Here is a 19,301-nt window from a genome sequence, read left to right as displayed (position 1 = left end):
AAAAGGATTGGTTTGAGTTGATAACTCCTGAGGATGTGGATAGAATGCTTGGGCCAATGTGATCTACCATCTATCCTTTTGACCCCTGAGGGAGCTTCTGGGAGGTACCTTGGTAAATATTATTGATGCCTTTTTCACAGAGGGGAAATTTCTTCCTCTTTAAAGAGGGACTTATAAGACTACTTCTTAAGTAGTCCTCCCTTGAGCCATAGGCAATTAGAGGCCCAGCAGCATCCACAGGGGGGCAAAGAAAATCAATGATGAAAGCATATTTACCATCATGACACAAGCTCCAGCTATTTTCTACATGTGTCACAGTGTCTCATGCATGCCCAAAAGAGGTGGAGTTTGCACTGCAATACCACAACACTGTTTTCATCATTCTGATAAAAGCTGCAAAAGCTTGCAGACGTTCTGATAAGCCAGATTCTATCGTACCATAGCTGGACAAAATAATCAAGAGGATTATGGCTTCTCAGCTTCATGTAGCCCTAATAATAAGTCTATTAGCTAAACCAAATTCAGACTGGCTTTAGGAAAAGCTAAAGGTTTGAGATATCATAGTCAGAATTGTAGATGGTCTTTGTTACCATTCACCAAGGTATCCTTCTGGACCACCGCATCTTTGAGAATTGGGAACATTGCTCTGCAGTGGCTCCACTCCTGTGTGCCAGGAAGGTTCCAAAGAGTCACATATGTGAGATGGGCAGCTATATAAATTTAATAAATAAATAAATAAATGAAATTGTGTTGCTCAGAAAAGATCTTTTATCTCAGTTGCAAATAATCACGTCTTTTGTTTCCACACAGTCTTCATATATTCCTATAAGCCAAATATTCTCTCTTCTCAGTGATATCCACAAGCTGAGTGAACTGTTTTTGCATTGTATCCTAGTCGATGTTATTTCTCTGATAGGCAAGTTAAGTGACTGCTTAACTTAATGTGAACCAGAACACAATCCAGCTTTTATAAAACTGACAATTGAGTTTTTTATTCATTTAGAAGGTACTTTTACCTTTCTGTCAACTTACCTTTATATGCAGAAGTGTTAACTTTGAATTCTGTCTTTTTGAACTGTGAATAGTCCTTTAGTCAATATATAAATGTATTGCAGAAAAGGAATTTCCTACTTCAAGGTTTTGAAGATTTTACTAATGGACTGTACCTGGAAAATATTTCATTATTTGAAGTTATCAGAATATGAGAACATAGCACTTTTGTGAATGTCTCATAAATATTTTACTGTCAAATGTTTACTGCCATCATAATAAGGATTTCATCCTTATTTCTTTTGTAGGATGTTCTGATTTTACCACCATTTCAGATATTTTAAAAGAGAAGGAATTAGTTGGTGCTATGTTGGCAGACGTTTTCTTATTACTAGTTACTTGCAATTAGTTATATCTTGATCCATAGTAATTAAAGGTTTAGGACTTTGGTATATGATAATAATTTGTAGAAAAAGGAAATATCCAATAGAAGAACACTTTTTAACAAAATTTTAAAAAACAACTGATTTTCTTATAGGGATCCTATATGGCACAATGACTTTGGAGCTTGGGGGAACTGTTAGCATCACATGTGAGAAAACTGGATACAGTGCAGTCCTTGAATTCAAGCTAAAGGTTAGTAGAATCTATTCAGATGCATTAGAGTACTTAAAATTGAAAAATGAACAAATGCTTATTTTTGTTAACTCTTCAAAAGTTTTGTTCTTTAAACTGTTACTGCTTTGTGATACTAAATAATATGAATAATATCAAGTTAGGAAATATTCAGTAGAACCTAAGATCTCACTGATTAAAACAATACTAGATAGATAGATACAGTGGGGTAAAAAAGTATTTAGTCAGCCACCAATTGTGCAAGTTCTCCCACTTAAAAAGATGAGAGAGGCCTGTAATTTTCATCATAGGTATACCTCAACTATGAGAGACAAAATGGGGGAAAAAATCCAGAAAATCACATTGTCTGATTTTTAAAGAATTTATTTGCAAATCATGGTGGAAAATAAGTATTTGGTCAATATCAAAAGTTCATCTCAATACTTTGTTATATATCCTTTGTTGGCAATGACAGAGGTCAAACGTTTTCTGTAAGTCTTCACAAGGTTTTCACACCCACTGTTGCTGGTATTTTGGCCCATTCCTCCATGCAGATCTCCTCTAGAGCAGTGATGTTTTGGGGCTGTCGCTGGGCAACACGGACTTTCAACTCCCTCCAAAGGTTTTCCATGGGGTTGAGATCTGGAGACTGGCTAGGCCACTCCAGGATCTTTAAATGCTTCTTACGAAGCCACTCCTTCGTTTCCCGGGCGGTGTGTTTGGGATCATTGTCATGCTGAAAGACCCAGCCACGTTTCATCTTCAATGCCCTTGCTGATGGAAGGAGGTGTTCACTCAAAATCTCACGATACATGGCCCCATTCATTCTTTCCTTTACACGGATCAGTCGTCCTGGTCCCTTTGCAGAAAAACAGCCCCAAAGCATGATGTTTCCACCCCCATGCTTCACAGTAGGTATGGTGTTCTTTGGATGCAACTCAGCATTCTCTCTCCTCCAAACACAACGAGTTGAGTTTAGACCAAAACGTTCTACTTTGGTTTTATCTGACCATATGACATTCTCCCAATCCTCTTCTGGATCATCCAAATGCTCTCTAGCAAACTTCAGATGGGCCCAGACATGTACTGGCCTAAGCAGGGGGACACATCTGGCACCGCAGAATTTGAGTCCCTGACGGTGTAGTGTGTTACTGATGGTAGCCTTTGTTACTTTAGTCCCAGCTCTCTGCAGGTCATTCACTAGGTCCCCCCGTGTGGTTCTGGGATTTTTGCTCACCGTTCTTGTGATCATTTTGACCCCACGGGGTGAGATCTTGTGTGGAGCCCCATATTGAGGGAGATTATCAGTGGTCTTGTATGTCTTCCATTTTCTAATTATTGCTCCCACAGTTGATTTCTTCACACCAAGCTGCTTGCCTATTGCAGATTCAGTCTTCCCAGCCTGGTGCAGGTCTACAATTTTGTTTCTGGTGTCCTTCAACAGCTCTTTGGTGTTGGCCATAGTGGAGTTTGGAGTGTGACTGTTTGAGGTTGTGGACAGGTGTCTTTTATACTGATAACAAGGTCAAACAGGTGCCATTACTACAGGTAACGAGTGGAGGACAGAGGAGCCTCTTAAAGAAGTAGTTACAGGTCTGTGAGAGGCAGACATCTTGCTTGTTTGTAGGTGACCAAATACTTATTTCCACCATGATTTGCAAATAAATTCTTTAAAAATCAGACAATGTGACTTTCTGGATTTTTTTCCCCATTTTGTCTCTCATAGTTGAGGTATACCTATGATGAAAATTACAGGCCTCTCTCATCTTTTTAAGTGGGAGAACTTGCACAATTGGTGGCTGACTAAATACTTTTTTCCCCCACTGTAAATAGATAGACAGACAGACAGACAGACAGATCGATCACTGTTAGTTCAGATAACAATATTATTTTTACATACTACTCTGTAGCTATGTAGCTCATTATGTTCTGAACTAACTCCATGTGGCAAATGAAATATGTTATTTGCTGTTACAATTCTCTTTAAAATGTTGGAAGTACTCAGGATTGTACAAAACCTCCCTTTCCAGAAATTGGAACATCTGGACATTCTGATCACACTGATCTGATTCAGAGAACTGATTTCCATAAAACTGCCAGACCATTCCCAGAATAGATGGTTTGCATATCCCTAGGAACATTTAATAGATTAATATATATAAATAAATAAAGCGGAGTTAGCTGCAATATTATTTATGCTTGTTTGAAATTACGCTCTGTTTAGCTAAATGAGACTTGCTTGTTTGAAATTATGCTCTGTTTAACTAAGGTAGGGATTTTACAGATCTTGACAGAAATTCTCAGGCTAGGATCTAACCTAACAGAAGAGATCCTTCTATTTGCCAAGGGAAACAGGATCCCTTGAGGAAGAGGCAACTGTTCTTATTTTCACCAATTTCTCCTTTCTTAGCCTGCTCTGGGTTGTCCCACAAACTTGTGGAGTACCTGTGAGGGGAGGAGGAATTCGGTAAATGATGTTCTCTCCACTTTAATAACTGTTGGTTTCAGTGCAATACTTTATAAACTTACAGTACTTATGATGGCATGCTTGTTCTTTTTATAAAAGAAACATTAGGAAATTATTAATTTTACATTTCTTAAATATTATATAGCTTTTAAAAACATCTAACTATTTTTTTTCATAGCCATTTTTGGGGAACAATGACAATGTTAATCAAATAATGGGGAAAATTAAACTGGGAAAAGAAGTTCTAGCCACTCTGGAAGGCCATTGGGTGAGTAGCAGAGGTTTGGTTTGGTTGGTTTTTTAAATGTTGGATATATTTTAATGTATATTTTATATTTGAATTGTTTGATATGTACTGCTTTTAATTATGACATATGCATCAGCCTTTTCATTATTTTACTATACGTTTTTCAGAAATCTGACCAAAATAGCAATAATCTCCAAAAGCAAACGTTGCACATTTACTGTAGGTCTGCCATCTGAATAAATAAACAGAAATTCATGCTTCTTAGCTTTCTTGTCCTTGCCTTACAATAAGGCTAATATAATATAATGTAAATGAATATAGAACTAATAAGAGTACAGATTGACATTGGACACACAATAAATGTTACAATATGAACCCAGGAGACAGTAGAAAACTTGTCATGAATTGCCATTGGTAGGCTTGTGTTCTTGAAACATAATTCTACCCTTCAAACCAGCTATACTGGTTATTATTGTAGGACCAAAGCAATACAAGGAAGAAATAATTATTGACATTAATCTCTAATTTTTTTAAAAAAAGTTGTATGCCTGGATTCTTGCTAAACCAAATTTCAGTTGGAAAGGAAAATAGAGTGAAAATCTAGAAGTACAGTATGTGAGAGTGAGCAGATGAGATAAGAAGGATGTTGTCCAGTAAGATTCTGAAAAAATGTGTTTGTAATATGAGAATGGAACAAGAAGAGCATGGGTAAAGAGCTAATAATTTTTTAATTCCACTCATCCTGAAGTGATATTTACTGTAATATTAATAATAATCAGTGACATTCACTGATTATTATTAATATTAATTGCTAGGCAGTAGCTGACTAATGGACTTTTATTTCCAAGGAACAGATTTTGTTAATGTTTTAATTCAAATAATGCTTCAGTCCAGAATTATTACTGCAGAATGTAATAATTCCAGTCTGAATCCATACAGTTTTCTTTGCAATAAGACAAAAATGGTTAACCATTTGCTTTTTTAAAAACTTCTACAGCCCTGATATTACTTAGTGTTCTCCCATCCAATTACTGATCAGATCTCATTCTCCTTAACTTTCTGAGATCAACCAGGATCAGCAGGATACTGCCATATTTGATAGAATACAGTTAATTGAAATATAATTTTTGCAAACCTTAGACTACATGTTTTATTGTAGCCCAATAAATTTGAAGAGATGTGTTCAGATTCACATGCAAGTAAAACCAAATTCCACTGAAAAAAAATCATTAAAATACAAAATTTAACTGGAAATGAATAAATTCATTCTTTTAATTCAAATGATTGGTGCTAAAATAAGGAAATATACTATCAAGTATGACTTTCAGCTGTCCCTGACTATTTCTGCCAAACTAGTGCAAGCCTTTTAATTGCAAAAAGTGACTTTCTGAAGGAACTCTTGTTTTTCCTGACTCTGAAAAATGCTTTGCCTACTCATGTAATCTAATATGTTAACATTATAGGACAGTGAAGTTATAATTAGGGATAAAAAGACAGATGCTTCAGAGACATTCTGGAACCCAACACCTGAGATCAGGCAACACAGATTAAGAAGATACACAGTGAAGTTTGAGGAACAAGGTGACTTTGAGTCAGAGAAGTACGTTTGTTGTAAAACTTTTATTATTTATTTTGCAAAGATTCCTAAGCTTTTTGTGGGCACATTTAGAATTTTAGAGCACTTTATGGGCACTCTCATAAAAATGACTGCTATGATGGATGTGTTCAAAGACGTTCCATTTTATTCCCTCTAGCTTCCCAAGATACTCTTTACTTGTTTAAAGGGTTAAAGGGTAAAGCAGAAAGGATAAGATTAGAAACCACAGCCTAGCTTATCCTCTGGAGAGAGAATCCTTAATTGAAGTTTAATCAGTTTTATAGCATTCTTCATTGGTTATTTTTAGTCTGGGTTTTTTTGTATTTATTTGGATGCATAGTTTTATTTATATTTTGGTATATCTGCCCTGGGGTCATATTGATGAGTACTAACTGAAAGAAAATAAAGAATATAGGAAAGTAGAATACTAATGGAGAAATATTATAATTGTATTCGATCCTTATTTTAATGATACAACAAAAGAACATTTGCAGCAAAGCTGTCTTCACCACTATCTGACCTTTTTAGTGCTGTCATTCTTACTGGTTAGACTTTGGCAACATGTGACTCGAGCTATAAATAATAAAGACCAAGCAGAAGCAACTCAGGAAAAATATATTCTGGAGGAAGCTCAGAGGAAAGCTGCCAAAGAAAGGAAGGCACGAGATGAAGTCTGGGTCTGCAGACTGTTTGAGCCAGATCCACTTACAGGAGAATGGAATTACAGATATGCCGAGTAAGTCATGGAGTCTTGAGAAGGAAGACTCCCCCCCCTTTTACTGCAGATACTAACACGTGTGTGGGTGTGTGCATACATATTTGATTACACAAACACATAGCCACTTGGCTCATACATATCTTCTGTCAAATAATTGTTTGCCTTAATGTTTGTTCTACCTGTGTCATGAATCAAAAAGCCAAGCTGTAGCTACATATTGTGATTAGAATGCTCCTTCTTAACACAGTATAAACCAAGTGTGTATGTGGGTGTGGTTTAGAAGTAGCTGTTACCCCTTCAGGAAAATGTTACCAGTGCAGGAGTGGAACTTTCCCATCATTTCCACAGTTCCAATGGAAGAGAATAACTGTAGCTCAGGATTGAAGTGTGGACTCCTTGGCGTTCTCTGAGCTTGGCTGTTTGCTTGCAGACGTTTCATTACCCAACTAGGTACCATCACAGTGCACTGGTAATGTTACCTAGCTGGATAATGAAATGTCTGCAAACAAACAATCAAGCTCAGAGAGCACCAAGGACTCCACATTTCCACAGTTTTTGCTTTAATTTAACAACATTTGCTTTAATGTAACCGACTGAAGCGAAAATTAGAAAAAGAGAGGAGGAGAAGGAGGGAAACTCAGCCTTTCCTCACTACGTACAAGATGTCATATATTCCAGTCATGCCATTGTAATTGTGAAACAAAGCACCATCTACCACAAAAGTAGCAAGCAAACTAGGATTGCAACTGAAGAGGAGGGAGACGGACAATGCATGATCAGCCATGGTTCATTGTGTTGTCTGAAATGTATTTGCAGACTAAGCTCCTAAGCAATCCTTGATACACTGTGAACATGTTTGCATAGTAAATGTTTTTCCAGCTACTGAAGTATCTTCAGATTAATATTATCATTTTTACTTGGAGGGGGAAGGCTCCAAAATAGGGGGAGAGAGAAGGAATGTGATACACTATTCACTTGAATGCCATTTGGCTTTGGGATCTTCTTTCTCCTTGACTCATAGCTGCAGTATTTGTTGCAATGGATTAGATCCAGGGTTGTTCTCCTACAGTTGGAGGGGTTTGAATTCATTTTATTACTTAGTTATTACTAAGGCCTTTATATCTCTCAGTTAAAATTGACTCTGATCATCTTAAATGTCAGCAGATTTCTGATCAACAAAGCAGTTCCAATAGTGGAATGAGAGAGAAGACAATATTTGCCAACTCTCCCTCGCCATGCAGTTCCACCAATCTGTCCCAAAAGGTTGGGAATTGCCTCTGGGTGCAAGAGAACTAAGTACTGTGGGCTGGAAGGATTACCAAAAATTACTTCATGAGAGATAGAGTCCTGAGCGGGGTTAGGGCTACCTATTTTTGTTTCTTATGTAGAAATAATCCAACTTTTATTTATTTGTTTCTTTAAACACCTTATAATCCATCTCACTACCGCAACTGTGAACTAAAATCAAAAAACAACAAACCAAACCAAAATAATTTAATAAAGAAAGTACAATAACAATCAGTATATCACATGCCTAAGGTGTGAGTCACAGTGATTAGGGTTTCGAGATCTAGAAACAGGCACACAAGATGAATCTCTGCAAAGAGCCTCCTAGCCAAAGCTCCTGCCTGCTTGAGCAGGAGCTTCCTAAGAGGACTCCCAAATTGCACACTGTCTGGGGAAGCACAATCTCATTCAGAGTTAAAGATGGAAAGCCTCCCGATCTGGAAAGCCTCAAAACCCACAGCCACTCTGTCTTGCCAAGGTGATCGAGGTTCTTCCCCATTCAGACCTCCATAGCATCCAGACACTGAGGAAGAACCTTGATCACTTGGTTGACCTGGGACAGAGATGTAAAATTGGGTATTATCTTCAGTATACTGATGATACCTCACCCATTCGGATGGGTGACCTCACTGAGTGGCTTCATATAGAGGTTATATAAAAGCAGGGAGAGAGTAGAGCCCTGAGGCACTGTGCAGGTCTAGAGCTAGATTTCTCTCCTCCTACCAACATCACTGGAACTAGCCCTGACGAAAGGAGAACTATTGTAGCACCGTGTCTCTCACTCCTAATCCCCTCAGCTAGTCCAGAAGATTATCATGAAAGCTGCTGAGAGAACAAGAAAGGCCACATGGATGCACTAGTCTCATTCTGCTCCCACCAAAGATCATTGACACTTGTGATCAATGATAATCAGTGCCATCTTGGTGCCATAACCAGGTCTGAAACCCAACTGAAAAGAGTACTCTGGAGCTGCAAGCCAACAACCTCCCCTCAGAAGGTTAGAAACTAGATGACAATTGTCCCATTATATCAGATCCAGTGACACCTTCTTGAGGAAAGGGCAGACCACCACCTCTTTCAAAGGAAGAGGATCCACCCCCTCCCTAAAAAAAAAAAAAACATAAAAACACCAGGTCTAGAAAAATAACTATTTGCCACTGCTATTGCTATAAGATAATCCTTAAGAAAAGCTCTTACCCATACTCACTTGGGTTTACTCTTCATTTTTCTCCCATGGTGCTTTAAGTTTCTCTTCTGCCATTTAACCACCTGGAGTTCCTTCCAGGATCCATGCACATAGAAAAATTGCACAGGTGTGATCTCATCCAAGGCCATTGTTGCCCTCTTATTCCAAGCAATGACTAAAGCCTTGGTCAAACCATGCACCAAGGGCCCAGGAACAACTCCAAACTGTCTCTAAAACCCACTTGAGATTATCAGGCACTTGGGGAAAACCAGTCAATTAGGTTCTACTTCCCTGCAGTGGGGTGCAGTCACAGAGTACTCTAAGGCCAACACAGAGTAATTTGTCTGTAACTGCTGGTAACATCCCCCAATTGCAGATCATGTCACCACTGCCCAGATCTAATGTGTGACCCCCACTGTGAATTGGGCCCAAGATAACTTGAGTCAGGTCCATGTTCCCCATGGCAGCCATGAATTCCTGAGCTGCTTCCCACTCCACATGCAAGGAAGGAAGATTGATGTCCCCCAGTACCATAAGCCTGGAGAACTCCACTGCCAGCCTGGCCACAGGTTTAAGCAGCCTAGGCAGGGAGGTTTTTTTGCAGCAAGGAGGCTTGTACACCAGCAGCAATCTCTTCTGATCCCTACAGCCCAGCTTCACAAACAGATCTCACAACTGGTTATCTGCAGAGGAGCACCCTGGAAGACATCAGGGCTTCTCAGATAACAATAGCTACATCCCTGCCCCTGTTGTGGGTTTGTGGCTTGTACTACACATGGAACCCAGCTGAGCACATCTCTGAGAAGACGCATGCATACATATGCATCCAGCCACATTTCAGTAATGCACACAAGGTTGGCCCTCTCAGTCGCAAGTCATGGATGAGGGACGTTTTATTACAGGCTGACCACGCATTAAGTAGTAACCGCCAGAAACCTGTATAAGATACTAATGCTGTACATTTTTAAATACTGCTGTAAATACTGCTTTGTTGAAAGTAATGGACATTTTAATCGCCTTGAATTACTTTATCTAAAGTATATACACATCTTCTGTGTATAGTACAAGACCATGGGATCCACTGAATGACATGGTACAGTTTGAAAAAGATGGCGTCATTCAAACGAAAGTCAGACATCGGACACCAATGGTATGTTCTTGACCTTATTTTTATTACTACAGTATTACATTGAATACAAGGAACTGCAGATTTGTTTAGGGGCAGGACAGTTCTCTTGAAGACACTCATTTTCTGTCTTCTCTGATAAGTGAACTGTACTGCTAAGAGGAGTTCAACCTCTGGCCTGCTTGCGGCCTCCAGATTGTTTGTTGCAATCCTCCAGAGTGTTTGCAGTGCAGTTTTAGGCTATTTTAAAGCTTATGCTTTTTGTTTCGCTTACAGGCTTGTTCTTCTTGGCTCTGTGCTTTTTATTTGGAAAACGTATATGCCACCCACACCTTTAGCAACTGCACTGGGGAATGACAAAGTACTAATTCATTAACATCTAACATGATTTAGGTATACCGATTTTTTCTAGCTCTGTCCATTATTTTTTTCTGTATAGCTTTTTTCACTTTGAATAAGACTCTGAGCTCTGTCAAAAAGTTGTCCACCTTGGATATAACAGGATCAAGGAAACTATATGCCTTTAGTTGTATTCTAAAGCATTATCAGCTTTGTCAAAAATCCTATCGGAATAATTCCTTTCATACTTAGCCTTTAAAATAAGAAGTGGTTCAGCATATCCTTTATAGTGCTGATAACTTTGGGTGACCTGGGTCTGCTGTTCATGCTTAAGTTAGGAGACAAGGCATATAGTGGACAGTGTATCAGTGCAAAGAAAGTGGGGGAATGCCATGAAATGGGCAGGGCCATATCACATGAATAGGTGGAAACAGGGTTTTCTTCCTCTCCCCCCCCCCCCCATTTGAGAGGATATTGCCGGGGAAGAGGGGGTCCACCTTTTAAAAAACTGTCAATCCTATTCTAGGGCTCACACAGGACTTTTAGTATGTTTTCCAATTAAAAATGGAAGAAAGTTTTGTTGCTGATTTTCAGTACTGAAATTAAGCAGGGCCACAAATAATTCTGCTTTGGGATTTGTTTTAACTATGAAAGGTAGGTTAATAATTCATAAATGAGTAATTTAAAAAAAAAAAAAAACTGGGAGCCATGCCCATCCTTGCTGTACAGGATTGGATCCAGATTTGCTTTTCTGGAAGCAGAAGATTAGCAAATTCTTTTTGCTAAAAGAAGTGGCCAGAGTGTTGATTGTCCCAACTGCTTTTCTTCTCAGTGTCCCCTATCATCCTCCAATGTAGCAAGTGAAGCGGGGCTGCAAGAAGAAAGAGTGATCAAAGAAGACTTCTGCCACCCATTTCTTGCACATCAGCAGAACGCTGCTAAGCATAACTGTCTCTTTGTTTCTGAGCAATAAAGTTAATCGAAATGTGTATTACAGGTTACTGTTGCAAAAATAAAACGGTCTGCTAAGTCTAAGAAAGAGGAATGTGGCTTCTCCTCACCAGAGCCTGATAATCAGGACTCATCAGGAAGTGAAGGTAAATGCTACATTGGTTTACCATGCCCTTCTTTCTAAAATTATGATGAATAACATACAGAAATGCCTAAATTTCAGTTATCTGTAAACTAAAGACACTACCTTTTTTTGTTGGTTTGTTTTTGGTGCCTTTGAGTCATTGTTGACTACTGGCAACTGCCTGGACTAGTCCCTGTCATTTTCTTGGTAAGATTTTTGGAGGTGGTTTGTCTTGCCTTCTTCCTAAGGCTGAGAGAGCGCGTGACTGGGCCAACGCTACCCAGCTGGCTTCGTGGCTAAGGCAGGACTAGAACTCAAGTCTCCCAGTTTCTAGCCTGGTACCTTAACCACTACACCAAACTGGCTCTCCATGTTAAATTTACTTAGTATTTAATAATTTTCTGTCCTAGCTTGTAAAATCTTTTCTTTTAATGAGAAAAATTGAGTTTTAGTTCATATTTGGTAAACTAAAATAATTTAGTTTGTATCTGATTTACACATTTTACCTGTTTGACTATTTTTGAATTACTCCTGCAGCACAACTCAAACATAACACAAGAATCCGAAAGAAAGCGGTAGATCTTGCTGAACTGCAAAGTGCCATTGAATCTATAAGGACAACACAGGAAGATATTCGGAGGTAAGTTTATAGTGTTTTTTTTAAATCACAAGTTCCTAATTTCAATATGACAGGACTGTTGATGTTGCTCCACGCCACACTCTCTAAATTCCCAGGGTGCTCCCTGCTACCTCAGCATAATTTCCATTTGGGGCTTTTGGGCGCATATCCAAAAAAAGCACTAGGCTACAATCATCCAACATTTTATATTGAAAGCATACGTCTCTGGGTTCTACATAGAGTCCAGAGATGTTATTGAAAACAGAGATTGTGCTTGAGACTGTTGCTTTGCTGCATGGTAGCCTCCTTTTCTTTAAATAAAATAAAATAAAATCAGGGCAGAGAATCTTGTGGGCATTAAGGGGGAAATGTAACCAGAAACATAAAAGCCTAAAGATGCAAATTTAGAGACCTGGGATTTGGAGCAAACTTGGACCCTTTAAATGCCTAGATAACTAAATAAACACTGATGACAGATAATGCTTCAGTCATGTTCTCCTAACTAGTATAAGACCTGACTAAAGTACACATTTCCGTTATGACATTTTTTTAAGTTACTGCTTAAATGTACATCAGCAGTCATTTCTCTTGTTCCTTGGCCTTTTCTAAAGCCAACTTGAACATCCAGCATTTTTCCTTCCCTGTAGGGTTCTAATCTGTGTTGGATGATCCTAAGCATTATTTTGCTAGCATGTGAAATTAGAGAGATTGTGCAATAGTTTGCTCATTCTGTTACCTCTGTTTGATATTTCTTTGAACTTTTCCAGTCTGCTGACTACTGTTTCATTTCCACATTTACTGACAGCCACATTACATTCCATAACTTTCTAACTGACATCATTGTTTCCAGAGATACTAGAGTTTTAGTGTACTTAGACCTTAGCACTGTCCATCCAACCAAAGGTGCTATATATGTATATGCCAAAGTTGCCCAAATTGGAAAATTAACACCAATTGTTGGTTTCCAGTATTTAATACATGACAATAGGTAAGCATGATGATACAGCTCCAGATTTGGAAGACCAAATCCTCCCTCATTAATTGGTAATTGCATTTTCTGTAAAGATATGCTCGGAATTGAAGAACCCCTTAGAAATGTTCTAAACAAAGAATTTATTTTTGGAAAATATTTTCCAGATATATGAACTGGAATTCCTCTCAGAATATAAATTAATCTGGGAATAATATTCACTTTGAGAGCATTCACCTTTCCTTAAAGGGTGAGGTTTTATGACTCCCATCTATTGGTATCTGAAGAAACTTATATATTTTTTATTTATATTACATGGTACTAACTGAGTTATATCCTTTGGTATACACATTCCTAAATATTTAATGGATTTGGTACAAATACAGAATTGATATTCCTTAAATGAATGGGTAACTACATTTTCACCTATTGGCATCAATTCCAATTTGGACCAGTTAATAGGGTATCCTGCTATTTTACTATTTACTAAGGCATCTGTTATTTGCATCAACACTGGAATAATAGTGTGAGGTTTAGAAATAAACAAAATAATGCTGTCTGCAAATAAAATCAATTTGTGTTCAACTGAGTTATGTACCACTCTGTAGATCTCCCTATGTTTCCTAATAGCATAAGCCAAGAGTTCCATGCAGCTATTAAAAAGCAAGGGTGAAAGTGGACATCCTTGTCTAGTTCCTCTAAATAGTGAGAAAGTAGCAGAAAACATGCCATTAACCTTTACTTTAGATGATGGCAACTCATATAATACCTTGATCCATTTTATGAATTCCAAAGGGAATCCAAACCTGTTTAATACAGCAAACATGTATTGTTTATATATTCTGTCAAAGGCTTTTTCAGCATCTAATGATAAAATTACAGATTGATCTTTATCTTTATTCAAGTCTGTTAAATCTACAACTAACTTAATGTTATCTGCTGCTTGCCTGCTGGATCATTTTTAATAATAAACAATGTCACTTGCTGTAATCTATTTGCTAACACTGCTGTTAATATCTTTGTATCAACATTAATCAATGAGATCGGACATAATTAGCACACTGAGTGTGATCTTTACCTGCTTTGGTAAAACTGTAATATCAGCCTGATTAAAGGCCACTGATAAAATTCCCTTATCAAATATCTCATCGTGCAACTGCTTTAGACTATCCATAATTTTACAATACTGTGATCTGCACTGTGATCTGAACTTCACTGAAGTCGTGTTAATAGATAAAGAGTTCCTTGTTAAACAATCATTACCTGTACTGCAGTGGTGCCCGCTTCTAAAGATTGGGGATCTTGATCCAAGCTCTTCCTCTTTAGTATGTTTGCATGTGTAGAAAGGAGCAGGGCTTTGATCACACTGCTGCTACACTATCTTAGCTGTTTTGACACACACACATTCCCCAGCAGATACCATTGGTGTGCTTGTCAAGCCTTTATTCAACATACTGGATCAGTATTCACTGGCTTCTCTGACATTTGGTGTATTTCATCCCTCCAAAATGGTTTAATGTACTTGAAATGTTTATCCTGCTCTAATGAAAAACAACAAAACATTACAGCAATTTAGTTATTTAAATTTTCCCATGCTAACTAATAGGAGAGAATCTCTTTTTTTAATCTGAATTTGCTTCTGATCTGGGGACCATGTCAGAATGGAGTACACTTGGACTGACAAAGGGTGTGGTGGGCTATTTCTGGAATCCAGGCCAGACAGCCTTCCAGAATGCTTATTGAATTTTCTGATAGGTGAAGTGAATATCCATTCATCAAACCCTCACAATTATGATGCTGATTAGCAAGGCTTCAATGAATTTGTGGATTTATAGGAAATAAAAAGCCCATAGTAACTTATTGGCTATATTTATTTCTATGTTACCTTTAATATATTTAATATTTATGTAATTACATATTTAAAATTTGATCCTCTTGTGGGGTAAATGTCAAGCCCATTTAAGTGACTTGGAATTGAGTGTCAAGATATGCACTGTCATCTATTCATGTGTTTCTTAATGTGACTGTATGTCTTTGATACTAAAACGTAAATTATTGGAAGGAAAACAAGCAATGGGTTAAAAATTAATTCAGAGATGGATTTTAAAAAAATTGGTTGAATACATGGAGAGAAGTATTGCATGAATATGATTTTAAAATGTAGTAAATACTACAATTAAAAGACGGGACAGACTGGCTAGTCTTCTAAATAAGCAATCAGTCCAGTATGTTTTTTTTACACAATTCTTTTGAAATGTATAGGAGCAATGCTTCAACAATGCATCATAATTCTTTTCAGTCTTCCACTATCCGATCACCCTCTTCTTACTTTACATTTATCCTTATCAACTATATAACATGCTAGTATAATTTCGTACCAGAAATTTCCCACTAATTAACTTCCTTGAGGACTTAGCATTTTAAGGTTCCCAATATATTATCCAGCTGTAGAAATCATTGTTGTGAAATCATACCAGCTATCTATCTAATAACTTTTTCAGATTTTTGATGGGTCTGCTTACTTCAGAATTGGCAATCTGTGGATTTAACTAAATTTATTTATTTATTTTAAATAGGGACATTACAGCGTTAAGAACACGAATGACTTCAGGTTCACCAACTCCAGATAACTTCTTTCAGTTCAAGCACTATGTCTTCATCATGCTGATGGTTCTTCTGCAACTTATAATCAATTACTTATTCAAATAGAATATCTGGACAGAAGAATATTTATGAAATGGAATTATTATGGTCTTCATGGGACCATCTTTTAAGCTTGGTTTGGCTTCAAATAAGGCAATATTATCTAAGGGCCCAGAAGATTCAGACATTTGCCTCAAAAGATTGGGCTCATATGGAATAGTTTATTATATTCCATCCTAGCCAGATGACGTGGACAATGCTTACGTGCCAGTACCTTCCTCTTCACATCTTCCAAATGCTGGATAACTGCCTTGCATGTTCTAAAGTGTCATAAACTACAATTATAAATACCAGTATAGAATATACCAGTTTGGAATTTGAGGACTTTTTTTTTGCTATAATCAATCCCTATTGAACATGCTAGCAAAAGAAGTAAATTTTGACCTAAGATTTTTCTTCCTAAGTTTAATCAATCTTACTTCAATAAGAAAATAATACCAAGGGATATTAATTCAGAAAATTCAATAATTGCAGAAAAATGAAACTACTCAGCTGTTCATTGTCATTAAGACATATGAGCTATTAGTCATCAACATTTCATTAACTCTACAATTTTCAGGGATAGTTAATGAGGGTTTTTTTTCCTTAGTTTATAACAGTGGATCTTTGCTAATAGTATTCGTTTAAGAGGAAAAAACATGTCAGCTGTCCAGAGAAGTAAACAGCTTTTGTGCCAAGCAGTATTTTGACTCATTTCTTCCCAAATAGAAACTCTTATTGATTGTTACTACTTATTTAATTTTAGGGATGTCAATGATGAGATGCAGAGGAATAGAAAATGTACTGTTTAGATAGTATAAAAAAGGGAAGCTGTATTACGTTAGATAAATTCTTATGATTGACTTATGAGATCCTATCTGTATTTTAAAAACTATATTAATATTGGGTTCATCAGTTCAGGTTACACAGTGTGGACACAACTCCATCTGAATATTTATACTGCAAAAATAAACCTTTGGGTAACAACGTTATAGTTTCAGGAATATAGTTTCAAGACTCTGGAAGGTTCAACTGCTACTCAGTTTCTAATTGCTTTTAAATGCCTCAGAAACTAGTACATTTACCCTTGCTTTCTTTATACTAAAATACAGAGTTATTATACTGAGTCTCTGTAAGTAAATTCACCAAATCTGGATTGGGCTGCATTAAATTTCAAAAGATAGATCAAATTACAGTCACATTAGTCTTGCTATTCTGTTTTTTATATGTTACATAGTGTTAATTGAAGATGTGTGTCAATATACAGAGCAGCAAGAAGCATACATCCTGCATGATTTATATATTTTATAGCAATTCTAAATCTTTCATTTAGAGATACATAATTTACATTTGGTCAATTTGGGATTCAAATGGTTTTAGGATACATAGATTTATCTTTGTTTTTACATAGCTGAAAATTACTAAAGAAAAGAAGGGGATTTTATTTCAGAATCACCTTTCAGATTAGTTGTATATCTCTAATACTCCCATCCAAAATCTAACCATTTTAAAGATGTTGGAATATTTCAACATGGAGTCTTATAACACGTGGGAGTTATTTTCGGAACATTTTCTGAGAATATCAGAATGAAGAAGGTAGCTGTGGCCAACCTTCCAGTTTTCCCCTGTCTGCCTTAAATAAACTCAATAAATTATTATGTTTTAAAAGTGCTACAGTTTAGAAAGAGAAATGTATTACCATTGGAGTGAACTGGTTGATTACAGCCATGATTCAGATGCTTTATAAATTGATCGAAATGCCTGTTACAGATGTATATGAGTTGAAAAAGTATAGCATAAATAAAGTACAAAAACATATGTTCTGACTTACATTTATTTGTATGCATTTGGAGCAACTAGCTATCTGTATGTAAATGATCAGTGATTGTAACCGTTAGATTTATTTGGTTTTCACTGTTTTGACAATGCCTCCTAATATAAATACCATATTACATCTATTTCTATCTGTTGATATCTAAATCCCTGTGGATATGTCTAGAAAATGTATTTGTTCAGTTGCTTTCTTTTAAACATTTCTTATTCCTTTTATGAGACTCCCAAACCAGTTACATTTTCAGTTACATTGTTCATATTACAGGAGTCCAAAGCACTCCTGTGTCAAGCACAGCTCAAAAGCTTGTTTTATGTTGCACCTTCATATAAGTTCCTTGTGTGAACTAAGGAATCTATTGCCTAACCATGTTTTGTATGATATGTCTGATTATGAGCCTAGTTGATAAGATGTTTCTGTACAATATTTAGCTTTATGAATACAAGTCTACGTTCTTTCATTTAGACTTTTTTTCTGCACATAGTAATAAGGAAACTCTGACCACCGTTTGTAGAGTTCTAAGGGCAACGGTTTCCTTGATAACATTTAATACTTAAAATAGAAAATAATCAGAATTGTGTGTTGACATGTTTGTGTGTTTGTTTAAAAGAAATGCACTATAAGCCTTTAAATATACCATGTAATCATTAATATAACTAAAATGAAATGTGTTGTGTAAAATAGTAAATAGACTCCTGGCAATACATGATTCTTGTATCCTATGTTGGGCTGCTTTTTAACTTTTAGTTATCACTTAAGAGTACAGCATACTCACTTTTCATAAAAAAGTTCCTTTTGACAGCTAATCTGTAAAATATATTAAATGATTTTACAACTCACTACCCTCCTGTGCCTTCAGGAAGATCTTCTTGCCAACTCAACATTCATTAAATGGGATGAGAGTTAAAATTGTTTTATTTACCATGATGTTGTTGTTTGTCTTGATGGATGTTTCTTCGTTATGGTTTTTAATCCTAATATATATAGGATGCCTAACTGTGAACTAAGTGATTACTGTGTTTCTTCTCTTTCCTCAATTTCTTGGCATCTTTTGAGAGTGGGCGATCAGATACTTGAGTATTGTTACAGTGCCTTGATGGAGTTCGCACAGCAATGAGGTATGTATATGTAAGTATACTTTCAAGGTTGTACCATATCTTTCAATATTTGGGGGAGAAATGTAAAAGGATGTATAATTACAGAAAAATACATCAGTTTTTTTTTCTTTTGATAACTACAAAGGACCCAATATTGGAGTAAACGTTCTTGTACAATGAAACTGCAATGCTGTTTGTTGATATTGCAAAAATAGCCATAATAAAATTCTAACATCACTGACAACCAGCTTCACTTTTATTTTAACAAAGTGTGTGATTTCTGAGCAAAATGACTGAGGATGAAAATAAAAACATGAAATATGTGGAAAAGTCCTGTTCTAATAATTTCCTTGCATATATTAAGAATCCACTTGTTTAATGGATTTAAATATTGGCTATTTAAATGAGTAGCCTTCTGCTATTCTTGAAATCTTTTTTTTTCTAGTTTCTGAACT

At 36.6% G+C, this 19,301-nt stretch overlaps 1 protein-coding gene across 4 annotated transcripts in view; it reads left to right on the top strand.

The window, feature by feature from the left end:
- OSBPL8 (oxysterol binding protein like 8) overlaps positions 1-18,658 on the top strand; it is a 94,712-nt gene extending 76,054 nt beyond the window's left edge. For all 4 annotated transcript variants that reach the window (XM_088141834.1, XM_088141833.1, XM_088141835.1 and 1 more), the window contains 8 exons: positions 1,529-1,626; positions 4,251-4,340; positions 5,783-5,919; positions 6,467-6,652; positions 10,170-10,257; positions 11,570-11,669; positions 12,185-12,287; positions 15,813-18,658. In XM_088141834.1, coding sequence (XP_087997960.1) covers positions 1,529-1,626; positions 4,251-4,340; positions 5,783-5,919; positions 6,467-6,652; positions 10,170-10,257; positions 11,570-11,669; positions 12,185-12,287; positions 15,813-15,945 — 935 coding nt within the window. In that variant the 3' untranslated portion in view covers positions 15,946-18,658. The remainder of the gene's footprint in view (positions 1-1,528; positions 1,627-4,250; positions 4,341-5,782; positions 5,920-6,466; positions 6,653-10,169; positions 10,258-11,569; positions 11,670-12,184; positions 12,288-15,812) is intronic.
- The last annotated feature ends 643 nt before the right edge of the window (positions 18,659-19,301 follow it).

This window comes from Python bivittatus, unplaced genomic scaffold (genome assembly GCF_059951505.1).
Source record: "Python bivittatus isolate LINGU-HERP-01145 unplaced genomic scaffold, Pbiv_v1 ctg000330_np1212, whole genome shotgun sequence".
Taxonomy (NCBI): Eukaryota; Metazoa; Chordata; class Lepidosauria; order Squamata; family Pythonidae; genus Python; species Python bivittatus.
Note: the sequence above shows the minus strand (reverse complement) of the source record. Positions and strands in the feature narration are given on the sequence as shown.